Source organism: Pygocentrus nattereri, chromosome 10 (assembly GCF_015220715.1).
Source record: "Pygocentrus nattereri isolate fPygNat1 chromosome 10, fPygNat1.pri, whole genome shotgun sequence".
Classification (NCBI taxonomy): Eukaryota; Metazoa; Chordata; class Actinopteri; order Characiformes; family Serrasalmidae; genus Pygocentrus; species Pygocentrus nattereri.
The window spans coordinates 11,336,684-11,356,832 of NC_051220.1; the positions used below are offsets into that span (position 1 = coordinate 11,336,684).

The following is a 20,149-nucleotide window of genomic DNA, read 5'->3' on the forward strand; positions in this document are numbered from 1 at the left end:
AGGCACCATTTACCTTATGGCCACAGCTACAGTCAGCCACTTCAACAATGGAGGAGCGGAACATGGCCCATTCTGAGTCAATGTCCCCCACCTCCCCCAATATCTGGTCAAAGTTCTGACGGAGGTGTGAGTTGAAGATCAATCTGACAGGTTCTTCTGCCAGACGTTACCAGCAGACGCTCACTATACGTTTTTAGCGGTATATACTGTATATACGTTCCTCAGTACTTGATTGTAAGTGTAGTTTACTCCCATCACACATCTATCTTTGCATATAGCATGTCTTTTGTATATGTATGTTATTGTGTTCAGTTTTCTGTTTACACCTGCACCAAAAGAAATTCCCTGTACATCTGATACTTATTCTGACAAATTTTTGAGATTTTCACTTGAGATTGTGCTAGTCTCAGACTGAGACAGGCTGCAATTTCTCTTACTAGTAAGACAAAATAACAACCAAAGAAAAAAAAATTGAGAACGTGGTTCAAAAAGCACTAGTCCAGGGGTTGCAATTCAAATATTAAGAAGAGCCATTTTATCTTTTCAAGAAAAATAAACTACCTTGGGAGCCATTTTACTATCTTGGCTGTAAATATGTATCAGTATGTGCTAATGTCCTAGAATAGGCTAACAAAAACAGACTTACTTTGCACTGCTTTAATCTTTAACTCAGCCAAAGCTGCTTTTCTCGCATCTCGGGCAGGAAACTTTTCCAAAGTAGAATAGTTTCTTGTAAAAATGTCTCTTAACCTTCTACTTCTCACGAAGCTGAAGTTAGCTTTTCATTCACCAGTTTCTTGTTCAAATTATAAAGTTTGAATGAGAAGCTGACTTTAGCTTCCCGACTTTAGTGTCCGACAGTTTCTCGTTGCAGATTATTAATACAAATCAGTCCATTTGTCATAAATTATCCATGCTCATTCAAATCATTACCTTACATTAGCTACTAGCTAGATGAGAATGTTGTCTGCATTGCTATGGCGACCAGCAGTGTGCGCTGACCTTCTGAGTTAAAGAGTGAAATAGCAGTTATACACTGATTCCAGTGTTTAAGATCATTTATTGTTAAAACTGTGTAAGAATGATCAGCAGAGCTTTATTTTACTGTAATGGAGGATTATTTTATTTTATTTATGCTGTGGAGCCGCAACAGTGCGGTAAAAGTGCCGTATGTTGCCAACCCATGTTTTAATCAAACTCCACTTCCACAGTGTAAAGACTCTCGGCCCACCACCCAGTAAAACCCTGCTGGCAGGTTGAAAAGTATCTTGGCCCAGTATATGAAATAGGGATCAGTGTGTAGGAAAGCATGAACAAAATGGATTTAAATGATGTGGTGTGCGTTATAATGTAATAAAGATGAAATGTCAGATGTCCTGTGAGTATCTGTATCTGCACCTGAAAATGTCTGTAACAAACCTTCATAGGCAAAGCTTACATTCCTAGGAAAAAGATGAATTCATAATATAATTATAGATAATTATAAGATAATTGATATTTTATATATTAAGAAAGTGGAACTAGGGAATACATTTCAGAGGAAGGCAAACTAGTTATCTGATTCTGCTTCATAGAAAAGGTTAACCACAAACATTTTCCGTTTACTGGCGGTTTGCAGGGTGTTTCATTGAACCACTCTCTCTCTCTCTCTCTCTCTCTCTTTCTCCCTCTCTGTGGACGCTAAGCAGGTGAAAGCACAGTGGTATAATTTTTTACTTTACTCTTAATTCTGTTGGATGCAATCACATTTCCCATTTTGTACCTCCTGTTATTTTGAATTTTGGAGGCCAGAAGTGACAGTATCTTTATTGGAATTAAAGGCAGCCATAGCACAAAATCATAGTTCAAATTTGAAAACAAAGTGAGTAAAAATGTTAAAGAGACAATTTTTTATATAAAGCCATTTAACAGCACTGATTCACTGATGACTTTCTTTGCCGGCCCCCTCTAGTGCTTATCAGTCATTTTCTGGTACAATGGGAGAAATAGGAAGTGGCCAGACTCCCTGTAATTGTCTCTGGTTCTAATACAGATGGACGTTTATCAATCAGCTATTATGAGTTCTATTTTAATAATACAGATTGTGGCATGTGGAGAAAACTGTTCTGTTGAAGTAAAGTATTTGATGAAATAATGAACGCCTGGTCTGTTGACTGATGACTTTATTGCATTTTAAAATATTGGACTGACCATAAGCACAGCAATAATCAGAGCAGTTATGCATGTTATGAATTCTGTGAATGCTGGGAGTTTACAGAAACAGTAACATTTCACAACTTCAAAAGCTGATCTTTAAAAAATAAAGAAACGTTAAAAACAATAAGTAAATAAAATAATGCAAAAGATAAAGATGAAAATTGCTGACTTTTTTTCATCATTAAATAAAACAGATCTGATCAGACTGTAACCTCCTCCTTGAGGGTTTCATGATGCCTCTCCAATCTGTAGAAAAACAACATTTAATAGAGTTAATTTACATGAACTGCTGCCTCTGCTTTGTTGTATTATAGTGATTCAAAATGTTAAGTACCTTCATTGGGCCTCATTCACCAACCATTCTTAAGAAGAATTCTAAAACCCACTTACATAGTTTTGACAAAGATTCTGACATTCACAAGTGTTTTCCTATGTGGGATTTGTTCTTAGATAAGAACAGAATCTACACACACTCGAGAGCACAAAGGTGAGAACAGTTCTGCACTTTAAGAACACGTCATGAATCTGACCTAGGTTTTTTCTCAAGAACACTCTTAAGAACAAACTGGACACTGGAGAATGAGGCCCAATGTTATTATACTTGCACAGTACAATGAAATCTTCTCTTTGCTTTTCCCAGTTTAGGGTTAAGTGCCTTACTCAAGGGCACAACAGTGGTAACAGTGGACCTGTGATCAATGGCCCAGACTGCAAAGCTGGCATTTTCCAATTATTTCAAGTATTGAAAATAATACCGGTGAGCTTAATTGTAGTTAATTGTAGTTGTAGTTTGGTTTCTGAATGAAGATTCACCCTTGAAAAAGCGACAGCCATGAGATACAGTTCGCCAGTGGTCTTTTCAACACAATGTTCATGGTGGTCTCTAGGAAATCTGTGGTTTTTACTACCCCCTTAATGTTGTTCACCTAGTTGTTTTGGGGCTATAGACCAATTAGATTTATGAAATACATTTCTGATGTTTGTACTAGTAACTGAGACTCAGTGTTGTTTAGCTTTTATCTATTTCATACTTGTACAACATTGCCTGTTCCTTATTAGTATACCATAGAACTATGTAGGGGTGGGTGCCATTTATTTTGATATATATTATTTCCTCCTGTTTACCTGTTGGGGGAGGAAGCTCCTGCTATGTTTTCTTTTTATATTTTCTTCTGAATAAGGGAAGTTAGTGTCAGGTGTAATACCCGTCCTCGCCACCAGAGGCTGGCCTCTCCCGAATACTGGCATTCTCCCTTGTTGCACCCGGACCCCTCACCTGCAGCTCATTTCACCTGGCTATTTAAGGACCTCCAGTACACTGCCTCAGTGTGAAGTATTGCCCGTTTTCCTGTATACCAAGTCTTCTCATTGTTGATGCTTTTTTGGATTGCCTTGACCCTTTTCTGTACTCTTTGACTCTGCTTCTCGATCTCCTTTTGGTGCTTTTGCTGGTTTTGGATTTTTCTAGTGTCTTGACCTCTGGACTGTTTTTGACTCTTCTCTGGTTTTTTTGTTTTGGATTAAATGGGATTATGGATTCTAATCAGTCTAGAGAGTCTAGAGAGATTACATGTTGGTTATTTTGGTATCAGCCCACCCTGAAGCCAATACCTTTGTGACCATTTGCCTTTATACATCATACAACCTATTCATTTGAGCAGTAAATGGGTCTGCTGGTCTATTTGTTTTTATGTAGCTACCTCTTTTCCCCTAGACTAGATTAAACCTTGTGTGGACAGTAGAATGGGGGTTGTAACACTAGACTTCCAAGAGCAACTTCTGTCCAAGAGCAGCTGGAACTAAACCTAACAGTGTAGTTCTCTGGGATGTTTAACTGAGACATACCTTTTAAACCACAGGGAAGATGGGCACAGTGGCAATGCCACACTGGTTGTCCTTGTTCCTTGACATCCTGATATAGCCTTCTTCACCCCACTGAGCACCCCAGCTTCAAAATAAATGATATATTGTGTGTATATATAATAATGATACAATGATGTGGTCAGGAATTGCCTTTTTGGTAATTGGTTAGCTTGTTTGTTTACCTGTTTTTGACCAGCCAGTAGTCCTGTCTGAGGTTGTCGGTGCCGTAACCAACAATCAGGACAGCGTGCGTCAGCTTAATGCTGCTGCAGGTTGGCTCATCATACACACCTGCCCTTAGAACATTCAACCATTAAGCTGGAATAACAAAGAGTATCATAAAAACAAAAACATGGCTCTGAAATTCTAACTTGGCCCCTGATGATGAGTGAAGGCTTGATTTTGAGGGTTACCTGAATGATAGAGCTGAAATGTGGGTCTGGACGTGTCTATGGCTACAGAAATAGGTCCGATTACAGCTACAGCATATTGCAGATTGTTCTCATTTCCACTGCGCAATACAATGTAGTCTTGGCAGGTAGCCTTAGCATTCTTTGGATTAAACTGGCACATCCCATCCTGGAGAGAGGGGGAAACAATCAGGAAGAGCTGATGTTGCTAATCAACCAAGATATACGCCAATCAGGCATAACATTATGACCACCTCCTTGTTTCTATGCTCACTGTCCATTTTATCAGCTCCACTTACTGTATAGATGCACTTTGTAGTTCTACAATTACAGACTGTAGTTCATCTGTTTCTCTGATACTTTGTTAGCCCCCTTTCATGTTCTTCAGTGGTCAGGACCCCCATGGACCCTCACAGAGCTATTTGCTGGATCATTCTCAGCACTGCAGTAACACTGACATAGTGGTGGTGTGTTAGTGTGTGTTGTGCTGGTATAAGTGGATCAGACAAAGCAGTGCTGCTGGAGTTTTTTAAACACCTCAGTTTTACTGCTGGACTGAGAATAGTCCACCAACCAAAAATATCCAGCCAACAGCGTCCTGTGACCACTGATGAAGGACTAGAGATTGACCAACACAAACTGTGCAGCAGTAGATTGGCTATTGTCTCTGACTTTACATCTACAAGGAGGACAGACAAGGTAGGAGTGTCTAATAGAGTGGACAGTGAGCGGACATGTGTTTAAAAACAGCAGCACTACTGTGTCTGATCCACTCGTACCAGCACAACACACATTAACACACCACCACCACGTCAGTGTTACTGCAGTGCTGAGAATGATTCACCACCCAAATAGTATCTGCTCCGTGAGGGTCCATGGGGGTACTGACCACTGAAGAACAGGGTAAAAGGAGGCTAACAAAGTATCAGAGAAACAGATGGACTACAGTCTGTAACTGTAGAACTACAAAGTGCTCTTATACAGTAAGCAGTGTTGGGCAGTAACTAAGTAAATGTAATTCGTTACTGTACTTAAGTAGTTTTTTTGTGTATCTGTACTTTACTTAAGTTTTTCCATTCTGGGCGACTTTTTACTTTCACTCCATTACATTTCAAAGTCAAGTATCTGACTTTTTACTCTGCTACATTTTGAGAAATCTGTCGTTCCTTTTGGTTTCTGTGTGTATAAAAACGTAACATGTCAAAACAAAAGAAGCGCAAAGCAAGAACACCAATCAGGGCACAGCGGTCACTTTGTTCTGAGCTTGTTTTGACCTGTTGGTCATACCAACCCAGTGCAGCACACGGTTCAACGTCAGTGCAGCAGCATAAAAAGCAGCACATACGTCGACCTACATGATGAACTAACCTAACTTGTATAAAGACCACAATATAGAAATATGTACACATATGCAGTCGTGACTGGCACGTTTCATTTTTTCTGAATTCATACAAACACTTTCATTTTATAGTAAATAAGTTTCAGTTAGTTTATGTTTATGAACAGAGACCTACAGATCAATACAGTAAAGGAAACTCATTTGTGATCCTGAGTTTAAAGCCAGTTTTTATTCAACTTGAAACTAATTTACAAAATAATCTTAAACTGAAACTTTGCTTGTGTGTAAAAAGTGATTTCAGAGTCACTCGGTTCTCCCTGATGGAAACTGATTGCCTTCAGTGTTTTGTGCTTATGATCATTTTAATAGACGTCAGCGTCACTAATTAATGACGTTCTATTAAAAGACTGGTTTACCAAGAGAGACGCTGGAGGACTTTCACCAAAAATGAGTTCATGAAGCGAGTCTTGTTATAAAAATTATAACAGGACATCAGAATCATAATTAATCTTTTAGTATTTTTACTTTTGATACTTAAGTACATTTGAAGGTAAATACTTCTGTACTTTTACTCAACTTGAGGTCTAGAGTAAGGACTTGTACTTTTACTGGAGTAATATTTTACCTTGGGTGTCTCTACTTTAACTCAAGTACATGATTCGTGTACTTCATCCACCTCTGCCAGTAAGTGGAGCTGATAAAATGGACAATGGGCATAGAAACAAGGTGGTGGTCATAATGTTATGTTTGATTGGTGTACAATGCTTCTTTAGTTTTACAATAAGACTGATGTAGCTAACAAGCAGGGCTGTTTCTTAATATAAGCAGGGTAAAGTTTTTAGGCCCCACAGACACCAGGGGGAGCAGTACTGACACACCGGACTTCCAGCAGAGGATAAAGGAGTGCATGCAACCCAGGCAGACTTGTACAGACTTCAGAAGCGACCAGAGAGGACAGACAAACACTGAGAAATTAAGCTACACATTTTTAATCTTGTCTCATATTTACATTTATGGCATTTTGGCTGACGCTCTTATCCAGAGCGACTTACAGTTTGATCATTTACACAGGTAGGCGAAGGTGGTGTTAGGAGTCTTGCCTAAGGACTCTTATTGGTATAGTGTAGGGTGTTTACCCAGGTGGGGATGGAACCCCAGTCTACAGCGTAGAAGGCAGAGGTGTTAAACACTTCACTAACCAACCAATATGTGTATTCTTTGTGCTGTACAGGGTGAGAAACACAATGACTCAAAGTCGAAAATCACACAAATCTGTACAGAGGTGTGCTCGACATCAATTTTAATTACGTTTAAAGGAGTCAGCTGTCTCATTTTCCTAGTTTCTGCTTGTTCTCTCCATTCCTCGTCCTCCTTTCCTCTCTTCAATTCCTCCATGCTCTTCTGGAGTAGGAGAGGAGCAGTAGCAAATATTTTTGGACACAACCCTACTCTTTCCATGTGTTTTGGTCTGTTTCCTTGCTCCTCTATAACACCACCTCTTCACCATCTCCTGCACCTGTTTTCATGCTGTTTGAGTTTTCCCAGGTATGTCTCATTAATTTTTCCTAGAATTATTAATAAATTATTAATGAATTATTATGGGGAAATTGCACTGTGGATTAGAGTTTAACCCAAGTGTAAACCTGAATGAGTCATGTGGGTGTTGAAACTCCATATCTGCCGCTAGATGGTTAATCTTACACCGTATCTTAAAAAATAGACATGGTTAAACTGATATTTAAGGCAAGATGATTGTAATTGAAGTACATTTTCAGCTCACGTTTATTATAATATAAATAATATTCCATACCTAGGCCCAAACACTTTCCACCGAAATGTGTTCTAGATTTCATGGCATATTTTCATTTAAGGCTATAATGCTTCATTAAACACACACTCATCATGCTCAAACCTTTAGACATTTTTCTCCTGGGAATGATTTGGATAAAAGCACAAAATGTACAGTACTGTGCGAAAGTCTTAGGCACCCAAGACACATTTCCAAACCTCTCCTCGAGGAAGCCCAGTATTATATGTAGTTAAAAAGCAGCTCCTGGTTTGACCAATCAGTGCTTCAGTAAATTGTGGTCATGATGTAACTGATGATATTAGCAAGTCTCTGTGGTGGCTGTGAAGGTGTCAAGGAAAAATATGGACCCAAGAAATTCTTGTTTCTAAGCAAATTTTCAAGCAATTTACCTCAGCAGTGAGTTGTTTGAAAATTTGCTTAGATGCTTAAACTTTCACACTGTACTGTAGTGTATCCACATTCACACACATTTCTATCAAAAACATGTACATTTGATGCCTTTAAAACATTTTATGTGAATATTTACATGCAATATACACCCAGTATGCATGCAGACATGTATTCTTAGCCCCTCTGTGTGGTACAGCAAGTCAAAAAGATTCTTATTTTCCTGAATAGTTAGCATCCTCCATACTCTATGCTCAAATCCTCACATGTGGTGCTAATCTCCAGCAGACTTGCTTATGTCTTATGACATTTATCAGCAAATATGGACACAATTTTGGCTTAAGGTGGCTACTATTACTGTTTTTAGCTATGCTAACATACTTTTGTACATTTTTGATGTTATTGAGTAATCACTTGCTTATGATTAGCACCTTTTTCTTGTTAGCTACATTAGCAAATTAAAGATTCAAACTTCAGACTCAAAAATATCTTAGCTGAACATTTACATTTGTAAACAGAGGAGCATTTTCCAACTCAGAAGCTCCACTTGTCACTAGTGTTACCTCACCTTGGCCTGATATGGGTAGGTGTTCTCCATCTCCAGGCCTCCACTAGACATGACATAATCGAAAGCTTTGAAGTACCAACCGCCTTCACAGCCATGGTTTCCAAACTCCTGGGAGCAGTCCACCAGCTGTTGCTCGCTCAGGGACATCAGCTGCTTTGTCTTCCGAAACATCTGACCCTCTAGTGCCCCTGTCTGAAAAAATGGGGATGCATACAGAGTTTATTAAGTTAAATAAATATAACCAGCATACGGAAATACTGTACATATTGAGTAGATTTAAGTTGATTTCAATTGCCAAAATACTATTTTTTTAATATGATAAACAATCAGTATTTATCAGCTAATGAAAACTTTGCCCAATTTCAGCACCTCTATCATCTTACCCACTCTGTCCTCTTTCCTTTTAATTTGTTATCGCTCCATTCCATTTTTTATCCTCATCCATCCTTCTGTAACTTACCGCGCTGAAGGCCCAGCAGGAGTTACAGAGATGTTGGTTTTTAACTTCAGTCACATAGCCCATCTTCCTCCAATCTATATAATTGGGTACAGCAGCACCCCCTGCCTTTCTGAAATCAGTAGTTGCTCTGCGGGCCTTAGTCATGTTGAAGGATCCCAGGCAGCCGCTGAACCTGGCCTGATACTCCTGGTTGTCCTGTTGAAGAAAGAGATTGTGGAAAAAAGGAAGGTGGTGTAGTGAAAGATGGTGGAGAGGAAGATGGGGAGGGAGATGGTGTAGAAGATGGTGAAAAGGATGATGGTGGAGAAGGAGATGGTGGAGAAGATGGTAGAGAAGGAGATAGTGGGGAGAGGGAGATGGTAGAGAGAAGAAAGATGGTAGAGAGGGAGATGATGGAGAAGGACCAAGTGGAGAAGAATGTGGTGGAGAGGAACATGGTGGAAGAGGAAATGGTGGAGAGGGAGAAGATGGAGAGAGAAATGGTGGTGAGGGAATGGTGGAGAGGAAGATGGTGGAGTGAAAGATAGTTGAAAGGGAGATTGTGGAGAGGAAGATGGTGGAGAGCCAGATGGTGAAGAGGAAGATGGCGGAGTGGGAAATGGTGGAGGAGGAGATGGTGGAGAAGATGGTGGAAAGGCAAATGGTGGAGAGGGAGATGGTGGAGATTTAATGACTTACTTTGAAGATATTGACAATAGTTACTTGGCAACACATAAATGACAGAGCTGCAAAGTGACAGGCTTTAGTAAAGTATGTAATTAAATAACATAATTTAAAACATTTGAGTGGGTTTGTCTGTATATGAGATCTCACCGTGTCTGCAAAGTGGTTCATGCTGAGTCTGTAACTTTTGAGGCCCTGGTCAGCCAGCATGTTGTGCTCCAGGACCAGCTTAAGATTGTTCAGCCAGATCATCTTGCGTTGAGATTCTTCTTCCACTGAACCATAACTCTTACCTGAGAGGAAACATGCAAACATACACTTTATTCCAGTACATGTATATACATAGAGTTTGAAGAAAACACATATACAAGGTTTCAGAACATAAAAAATAATCCCAGTACAATTCCTTAATTTACATAATGTACAAAAGTATACATAACCAATCCTTTTAATGGGTGAATTCACCTACTTTATGGTGCACATAATACTGACTAAACTGCACAATGACAGCTTGAATAATCTCCATAGAAAAGCAGTGACCAATGGAATGGGACACTTTAAGGTCATCATGCCTAATACCAAGCATGGACTAGAGTTCTACAAAGGCCCCCAGCATTGGGCTGTGGAGCAGTGGAACTGCATACTCAGGAGTGATACTTCATTCTTCATCTGGCAATCTAAGATGAGTTAGGAGAATGCTGGAGAACACTACCTGCCTGCACACAGAAGTTTGGTGGAGGATGAATAATGGGCTGTGGCTTTTTCTTGGTTGGGGCCCCTTTAGTGAAATCATGATGCTACAGCATACTCTGACACTCTAGAAAACTGTGTGCTTCTAACTTTGTGGGGCACTTTGGAGTGATTTCTAAAAAGAAATAGTTTGACAAGTTTGATGTGGAAGAACTTGATTCTCCTGTCCTTGATTGCTCTAAACTCAATTCAAAACTCAAAGTTCTAAACTAAAACCTTTGGGATCAAATCGAATGTCAACTATGTGCCAGGACGTATCACCCAACAACAGAATCATGAGATGTGTGATGTTCACTAGTGCTCTTGTGGCTGAATGAAAGCCAATCCCCATAAACTCCTGCTGTCTATTAACTTCCCAGGAGAGTGGAGGCTATTGAGATGGAGATGGAGATTTTGCTATACAGAAGCCAACATGACGTAGATTTCTCACCAAACTTCAGTTTCCAAGCGTTGAATTCCAGATCCTCCAGAGTGACGCTGGCAGCACCAGCCATGACCACAAGAGCGGTGACAGCAAGAAAAACCCTCATTCTGCACAGAATAAAATCTGTACGTAGGTAAAAGAGAACAGAACAAATGGAATTGCATTAATTCAATTTCAGTCAGTTACATTTAACTTTCACACTAGTATTATTTTAAAAACCTAATGCTTTTTGACTGAATCTGATGATTCAGAGTATATAATTGAGCTTCTGATTTAGCAGATTTCACTACTTTTACACTCTATAAATAAAGGTATATGAGTGCAATTCTCCTCTTTGGATGTATTGACAACATAATACACAATAATGTACAGAGCTATACAGGTTTCCGTGAACGTTTCCAGTCATACAGGTCAAAGCTCTTATGCTTTATGTTTGTTTATCATCAATTTCCAGGGCTGTATGGAACATTATTGAGCACGTAGCACTAGCGCTATAAAAACAGCAAGAGTTGTAGCACAAATTTATTTTATTTTTTTAATTTAAATTTATTTAAGACAAAAAATGACAAAGTGCATTGTAAAATACACATCTCAACAAGTACAACAAAGGATTATATTAACTGTGAAAAAAGACAAAAGCACCATGTAAAAGGTTTCTATTATAATATTCAATTTATAAAATGTACAGAATTAGTTTTCTTGAATAATTCAGATTCCCCACAATGGGGCCCTAGCGGCAAACTGCTTATTATTGAATGGTAACACTCTTATTTAATTATATATGATTTTTAATATAGTCAGTTTATATACAGTATTATTATATAGTGATTCGGTGGTTTTATCTCAATTTTTTTGTTTAATTTTAGGTACTAAAATTAGGTCCTACCCCCAGTACCATGTAATCTGTGTTATTATACAAAGATTACTATCATACAGATGTATGCAAAAGTTTGGGCACGCCAGGTCAAATGATGGGTTGAATTCCTGAGTCAGAATAAGCGAACACCATCCTCTACAGAGCACACACTGCAAATTTTAGTGCACGATTGCTGTTTATTTACAGAATTTAACGTACTGAAAACAAAAAATGCAAATACAAATGTGGCCTGTGTTAAAGCACATTTTATGTTGTACATTTTAGTTTTTCCAATATGTAAAAAAATTACACAGAAACTGTGCAGTAAAATAGTATGCATAGTGCAGTATATAATAATAATATGGTTAGATTGATCTGGATCTTACACTGTGAAAAGTGAAGTGATAAAAATAATCACAACTACTTTGAAGTGTGTACCTCACACTTGCCTTGTGAATTCTAGAACTAAAGGGACAGTACATTTCAACACGTACCTGTGTGTAATGTTCTAAAGCTGTGTCCTGACTTCATCCACTGCTCTGCTGCACCCCTCTGTTTTTATAGTGACTTGCATACACACTCTGCTCACCACACTCTGCTCACCACAAACTGCTCCAAAACAGCCTACGCAGTGTTTTCGATAGTGTTCCATTAAATGACTTCAAGGTGCTTTCACTAACCATTTTCAACTGAAAAAGATATACAATAACCCCATTTCCAGAAAAGTTGGGATGCTGTACAGAATGTAAATAAAAATGGAATGCAAAGATATGCAAATCATATAAACCATATTTTTAAAGCAAAATGCTACAAAGACAACATATTTCAAATGATGAAACTAATAAATTTGATATATTCCCATTTTGAATTTGATGGCAACAACATGCTCCAAAAAAGATGGGACAGGGGCATGTTGTGTTTCATCGCCTTCTCTTGTAACAACACTCTGCAAGTGTTTGGGAACCAAGGAAACCAGTTGCTGAAGTTTGAAAATTGAAATGTTTTCCCATTCTGGTTTGATACTGAATTTCAGCTGCTTAACAGTTCAGGGACCTATGTGTCATATTTATCATTGCATAATGTGCCAAATGTTATCAGTGGGTGACAGCATATGCATAGCATATGGACCCTTTTAATATGGAGCAATACTATTGTTATACAAGCAGAATGTGGTTTGACATTGTTTTGGTTAGACTATGGTTTTCAGAAGTGTTTCTGAGCCCATGCAGTGATTTCCATTACAGAATCAGCTCTGTTTTTAATGCAGTGACCCCAGAGGACACAAATGACATGGCATTTTTGGCCTTTTCCCTTGCATGCAGAGTTTTCCATGGATTTTCTATATCTTTTATTGCCATTATGTACCATAGATGATGTAAAGCAAACATTCTTTGCTATTTTATGTTGAGAAACATTATTCTTGAACTGTTGCACTATTTGATCATGCCGTCTTTCACAGAGTGGTGAACCCCTCATGAACTTCTTGTAATACCTGGACAAGGTAGTGAGATGCAATGCAGAGAATCTTTAATGAACAAAAATCCATGGAGCAAAAATCAGAGTACAGACAGGCAAAGAGTCAAAAAAACAGAAAATACCAAAATATAGGATAACGGCTGAATAAAGTCACTGACAGTGACAATACCTCGCAAGGAGGCAGAGTGAGAGTCCTGGTATATAAAAGGTGGCTGTTGCGCAGATTGTAGGCAGGTGTGTGAGTGTGGGAGGAGTCAGCTCTCAATATTCCAGAGAAGCTGATCTCCGAATGAAGGAATGGCCAGTAGGTATGACAATTCTGAAAAACTCAGCTTCTCCGAGATGTTCTTTTTATACCCAGTCATGTTACTGACCTGTTGCCAATCAACCACCAGGTGTTTTTTTAGCATTACACAACTTGACCTGCCCTTTGTTGCTCTCGTACCAACTTTTTTAGGATGTGCTGTTGGCATCAAATTCAAAGTGGGCAAATATTTTCAATAAACAATACAATTTAACAGTTTCAACATCTGATATATTTTTGTAGAATTTACAATGAAATATAGTGTCAAATGATCTGCACATCATTGAATTTTGCTTTTATTTACATTTTGCAAGTGGGGTTGTACTTTTACTTCTTCTCAGGGTTCAAATTCAGGGGGTCCTGGGCATCTACACTGAAAAATCTAACTGCACGTCTTAATAAAACAATTAAGTTATCACAACGTAAATACGACAGAAAGTTGGAGTAACTTAATCTGAAAATTCAAACAAACTCCAAAATTAACTGTTGAGATATTAATTCAGTAATTTTGAGTAAGACTTTTTTTTTAGCACATTTTGAGTTAAAGTAACTTTTTTAAATGCATTATATTCACTATTTTTATTTAAGTTGACTTTACATGCAAATATAAACAAGCCAATAAAATGGGTTGTTTTTACACTCTTTGAACTACATATGCACACTTATAATGAATGACAGACCATTTAATCCCATATATTAGTCTTAATTTTAGCCTATTCAGAATTAGCTTTGTAAAAAGTGACATGAAAAGTACATGAAATAGTCTTGATCCTATCAGAAGCAGCTGGTCAGCTCAGTACAAGTGAAATATGTTGTAATGTTTTTAACTAAAGCATCCGTTGATTCAGTTGTTGAGCTGTTGGAGTGTTCTGTATCAGTGTATCTGTATCAGTCACAGATTTCATAAACGTTTACAGTTAAATGATTTGGACTTTTCAGGCTTTTATATGTCGCTGCTGTCGGATGAAAACTTTGTATCTCCAAAATGGTAACTTTACAGGAGAAGGAAAAAAACCTTTACTTTTAATGGAAGTCAATGGAACCAGACTTTTTAAAGGTATTTGGGATCATTACTTTTAGCCCATTCATTATGAAATTTAAACACAATGTAAAGAGCAACAGGTATTTCCAAATTATGCCAAAAACTGAAAAAAAATTAAGATATGAGGTTTTCTTTTGACAACAGTGATATGTATGTTCATGCTCAGTTCAGGGAATCATTTATGGTCAAATATCGGTTTCCTAAAACCATTTGAGTTGACTTAACTCATCGGGTTTTACACTGTACAAGTATTGAATTTCATTGATAATCTGGTACTATACAAATTTTCCAAACTGATAAAAAAAAAGTTGTACTAAAGTCGTATCACTTCAGCATTTTCCACCTGTGTAGATTCTCTGAGAGTGAATTGCACTGTTATAATTAATGAAATTCAGCAGAATGTTAACCTGCTGCCTACTTCTGTTTCTACTGTTCTGAGGTTTAAAGTTCACTTTTAGATTTTTTTTTCTTTTCTAGGTGCCCTACATTATAGGTGTACCTGCAAACTGCTCACCACAAACCACACCACCTACACAATGTGCCCACAGCACAGATGTGCAGTAAATAGTTCAATTTATTCATTTCACGTACTTTTTAAGGTTTGAGGATGTTTCTGACCATGAATGCCTGTAACTGTTTTTTTTTTTCTCTCCTTCCCTCTGAATAAACTGGGCGCTCACTGAGGCTGAATTCATAATGTAACAATGCAGTCTGCGCCACATCACTACAGTTTAAATCTAGAAAATGTTTAAGTTTGAGTGCATCTCAAACAGTCAAGAAACTTTTAATACTTTGAGACATAAAACAAAGACTGGTCAGCAATTAAAATATGAACAATAAACACTTATAATGCTCAACATGGCATCTGTATGAAAGAAAGTCAAGCAGCTTGCTGGTTATGCCATGAGTGGAGAAGGGTCAACAGTACTCTGGCACTAGTGGGGAAAGCCGCCCTAATTTGAAGATCTTCGCAAGTGCAGCAGCTAGAACAACCCACATTAATATCACAAGCTGTTTATAAGGTATTTGTCTGGTTTTATAAGTGATTTTAAACATGATTTTAAACCTCTGGGATCTGTAAACTTCCCTACACATCAAATTTGTTTCTGAATCAGTTTGTGTATCTTTGTGACAATCCCGCACAAAAATACGATTCAAACATTTCCTGAATCTGCAGAATCGCCCTTTCTATTCCATCTTATCTCTAGATCGAGGCGAGGGGTCAGACACAGCAGCGTTGCTGGAGGTTTTAAACACGGTGTCCACTCACTGTCCGCTCTATTAGACACTCCTACCTTGTCAGTCCACCTTATGGATAGCTACATGGTTTGTGTTGGTCATCCTCTAGTCCTTCATCAGTGGTCACAGGACGCTGCCCACAGGACGCTGTTGGTTGCATATTTTTGCTTGGTGGACTATTATCAGTCCAGCAGTGACACTGAGCTGTTTAAAAACTCCAGCAGCACTGCTGTGTCTGATCTGCTCAGACCAGCACAACACACACTAACACACCTCCACCATGTCAGTGTTACTGCAATGCTGAGAATGATCCACCACCCAAATAATACCTGCTTTGTGAGGGTCCATGGGTGTCCTGACCACTGAAGAACTGGGTAAAAGGGGGCTAACAAAGTATCAGAGAAACAGATGGACTACAGTCTGTAATTGTAGAACTACAAAGTGCAGCTATACAGTAAGTGGAGCTGATAAAATGGACAATGAGTGTAGAAACAAGGAGGTGGTCATGATGTTATCCCTGATTGGTGTAAAGTTAAAAGACTCCTGCCTAGTAATCCTCATGAGAAAACTACAGGAATAAAATATGCTGTGAGAATAGCTTTCATTAATGTACACACTCTGGGACAGTGCCCCTCTTGTCACTGGGTTGGAGCCCTCAAGGTTTCATCTCAGTACCTTTAGTCAGGGAACATAACTGTACCATAATCCATTGAAATGATATTTTCTACATTATACTGACTCCACATTTACATTATTTGTACAGTAATGAATGAAAAATGTACCGGCACAAAACGGTGCAGGTCACCTCATAGTCAGACTTTCCACCAGGGGACTCCCCTTGACTTTTTTCCTCAGTTCCTATTTGAAGCTTAATTTCATTCTTTTGGTTCAGCTGCTGTTCTGCTTCATTGTTGTTCAGGCCTCCTTGGAGCTGTAGTGTTTTATTTCAGACTAAAAGGTCACACAGAGGGAAGAACAGGATGGTACAAACTTCAGTTCTGGTGTAGTCATGTGACCTACTTTTACACAGTCAGCAAACCACACTGATAAGTAGGTGCCCACAGCAATATTCTTTCATGTGCCCATTTCATTTTTCCATAAACTGCTTTTAACTCCATTTAGACTTTATTTAGATTAGACTGTATTTAGTTTAGATTGTTTAACAATTAGATTGCTATTACATAAATTGCTGTTGTCGGAAGAAAACCTTGTATCTCCATTTTTTACATTTTTTCGTTTTTTTTTTTACATAATTTGAAACTACTTGTTAACCTTTACATTGTATGAAATTTCACGATGAATGGAGTAAAATAAATTACTTGGAAAAAAGTCTGGTTCCATTAACTTACATTAAAAGTAAAGTAGGTTTTTTCCTTCTCCTGTAAAGTTACCATTTTGGAGATATGAGGTTTTCTTACGACAACAGCGATATATATATATATATATATATATATATATATATATATATATATATACTGTATATATATATATATATATATATATATATATATATATATATATATATATATATGGTGAAAACAAGATAATAGAAGAATAATAAAATGCTTCGTGTTCTTTATTACGAAAGTAAAAACTACCTTATATCTATTATTAGGATATTTATTGGGCTAGCAGTGGCATTCCTGATTGAACAGATGAAGTTCTCCACTGTTCTATGCGTCTGCCATCATCTGCCAATGGAACAAGAAACTTGAGACACCAGATAAAATGACTTAAAACAAGTGAAACTGTATAAATATATATATATATACTTTAACATTTTTACAACAACCCCATAATGTGAAATATTAGGTACTTAGTTACATTTAATGTTTTCTTTTGATTAGAGGTCATTTTACAAAGATTATGATGTCTAAACAGATTTCAAATCCTTTTTTTTTGGTAAAAGAAGAGCTATAACAATGTAAATGAGGCTGTAGTAAAATATATGCAGTAATCACTGGTACAATAGATGATTAACTACAAGGTAATACTCACACAATATATTGTGGAAAAATCTAGGTCACCTCACTTTCCACCAGGGGAGTTCCTGTTCATCAAAACTGTGTTTTGTTGTTCTCAAAATACTTAATAACACTGATTAAAACATCAAAGAAAAATTGTTTCTTGTTTAAAAGACTTTATTCTACGTTGTGGATGCTCCTGTTGAGCAAACTAACACAAATCCATTGATTGATTCACAGTTTTTCTGGACTGATCTGAGACCAGCTTTTCAAGACCATCATCATGGTCATGGCTTTTTGTTGTTTCTGAGTGTTTCTGCACTTTAGTTTTATGCGGTTTCAACACTTAACATCCAGTATTTGCTCAGGAAACACTGCAGTTTTACCTTACGAATTACATCTTTGGTAGATGAATAGATGCATAGCATGTAAAGCTATCATTTCACACTCCTCTTTAGGTCATAGACCTTTGCAGGGCAGCCTTTAGTATTGCTGTGGCACCAGTTGTGTTTGTGGAGAGCGCAGCATGTTTACCAGCATCCTTATCACAGATATAAGCAGCAGTTTCAGAGAAAGCCACAAAGAGCCAGATAAAGGCAGACTATCAAGAAGACATTTATGTCCTCATGATCCTTTGCTGTGACACTTAAAATTGAACTTAGGGGCAACCCGTTCTCACTCATTTCTAAGGAACCATCTGTAGAACTCTGAGCTGGATCACAGAGGCTTCCCTCTTTCTTAAATAAAAGAAGCCTAGAACCAGTGAGGATCCAGTGTACATAGACATTTGAGAGATGGCTGTGCAAAATGAGAGACAACTGCACAAAAGTGCGTGGAGATATCAGAAATGCAGCTGATTATATATTCCTCTCACTTTAATAAACATTACCAAAAACACATGAAAGGCCATTTTCTGCCTCCTTTCAAAACCAGGCAGAAATATCCGTTATAATTTTTAAAAATGTGTTGCTGACACTTCCTTAGTCAACAAGTCTATGGGGTGCAAGTCTGAGTCGAGTCTCTGGGGTGGGAGTCAGAGTTGAGTCTGTGAGGTGTGTGTCAGAGTTGAGTCTCAGGGGTGTGAGCCTAAGTCGAGTCTCTGGAAAGTGAGCCTCAGACAAACTTCAGAGGGGGCGAGTCAGAGTTGAGTGTCTGGGGTGTGAGTTAGAGTTGAGTCATTGGGGAATAAGTTGGAGTTGAGTATCTGAGGTGTGTGTCAGAGTTGAGTCTCAGGGGTGTGAGCCTAAGTCGAGTCTCTGGAAAGTGAGCCTCAGACAAGGCTCAGAGGGGGCGAGTCAGAGTTGAGTGTCTGGGGTGTGAGTTAGAGTTGAGTCATTGGGGAATAAGTTGGAGTTGAGTCTCTGAGGTGTGTGTCAGAGTTGAGTCTCAGGGGTGTGAGCCTAAGTTGAGTCTCTGGAGAGTGAGCCTCAGACAAGACTCAGAGGGGGCGAGTCAGAGTTGAGTGTCTGGGGTGTGAGTTAGAGTTCAGTCATTGGGGAATAAGTTGGAGTTGAGTATCTGAGGTGTGTGTCAGAGTTGAGTCTCAGGGGTGTGAGCCTAAGTCGAGTCTCTGGAAAGTGAGCCTCAGACAAGGCTCAGAGGGGGCGACTCAGAGTTGAGTGTCTGGGGTGTGAGTTAGAGTTGAGTCATTGGGGAATAAGTTGGAGTTGAGTCTCTGAGGTGTGTGTCAGAGTTGAGTCTCAGGGGTGTGAGCCTAAGTTGAGTCTCTGGTGAGTGAGCCTCAGACAAGACTCAGAGGGGGCGAGTCAGAGTTGAGGGGTGGGGTGTGAGTTAGAGTTGAGTCATTGGGGAATAAGTTGGAGTTGAGTCTCTGGAGAGTGAGCATGAGTTAAATTGCAGAGGTGCGGGCCTAAGTCGAGTCTCTGAGGTGCGAGTCAGTGTTAAGTCTCTGAGGTGTGAGTCAAAGTTGAGTCTCTGAGGTGTAAATCAGAGCCGAGTCTCTGGGGTGGGAGTCAGATCTGAGTCTCTGGAAAGTGAGTCTCAGTCGAGTCAAACCTCTGGGGAGTGAGTCAGAGTTGAGTCTTCAGGGTTTGAGTCACTATTGAGTCTCTGGGGTTTGAGTCAGTGTGAAGCTGACATCAGCCTTGTCAAAAGTTAAACGTTGCAAGACATTTTACAAGAAATGACTTTACTTTTGAGAAAATGGTTTCAGCCGGAGAGTGAGAAAAGCAAGTCTCTGTGATGGGAATCAGACTTGAGTCTCTAGGGTTCGAGGCTGAAGCAAAACTATTTAAAACACTTGGTTAGTCTGTAGTATGTATAACAAGAATGTACTCTAGTCAGCATAATAGTTTATCCTGCTGAAGTTGGATTAAATTTCGTGAGTTTGCTTATTAAAGTCAGTTTTAGTAAGTATAAAACACTGGTAGAACAGGTT

The 20,149-nt window shown here is 38.6% G+C and overlaps 1 protein-coding gene across 2 annotated transcripts; it reads right to left on the bottom strand.

The window, feature by feature from the left end:
- Window positions 1–2,358: 2,358 nt before the first annotated feature.
- Window positions 2,359–12,304, bottom strand: LOC119264168 (procathepsin L-like). 2 transcript variants are annotated; one of them, XM_037542154.1, is made up of 9 exons: window positions 12,221–12,304; window positions 10,877–10,993; window positions 9,847–9,989; window positions 9,034–9,228; window positions 8,574–8,765; window positions 4,473–4,638; window positions 4,242–4,350; window positions 4,042–4,144; window positions 2,359–2,442 (listed from the first exon to the last, which is right to left on the bottom strand). In XM_037542154.1, the coding sequence occupies exons 1-8, from the start codon at window positions 12,255–12,257 to the stop codon at window positions 4,045–4,047; spliced, it is 1,059 nt and encodes a 352-aa protein (XP_037398051.1). In that variant the 5' UTR covers window positions 12,258–12,304; the 3' UTR covers window positions 2,359–2,442; window positions 4,042–4,044. The 2 variants fall into 2 exon arrangements, with proteins under 2 accessions (XP_037398051.1, XP_037398052.1); XM_037542155.1 differs by lacking the exons at window positions 2,359–2,442; window positions 4,042–4,144 and having other exon boundaries at window positions 4,319–4,377.
- Between the last annotated feature and the right edge of the window lie 7,845 nt (window positions 12,305–20,149).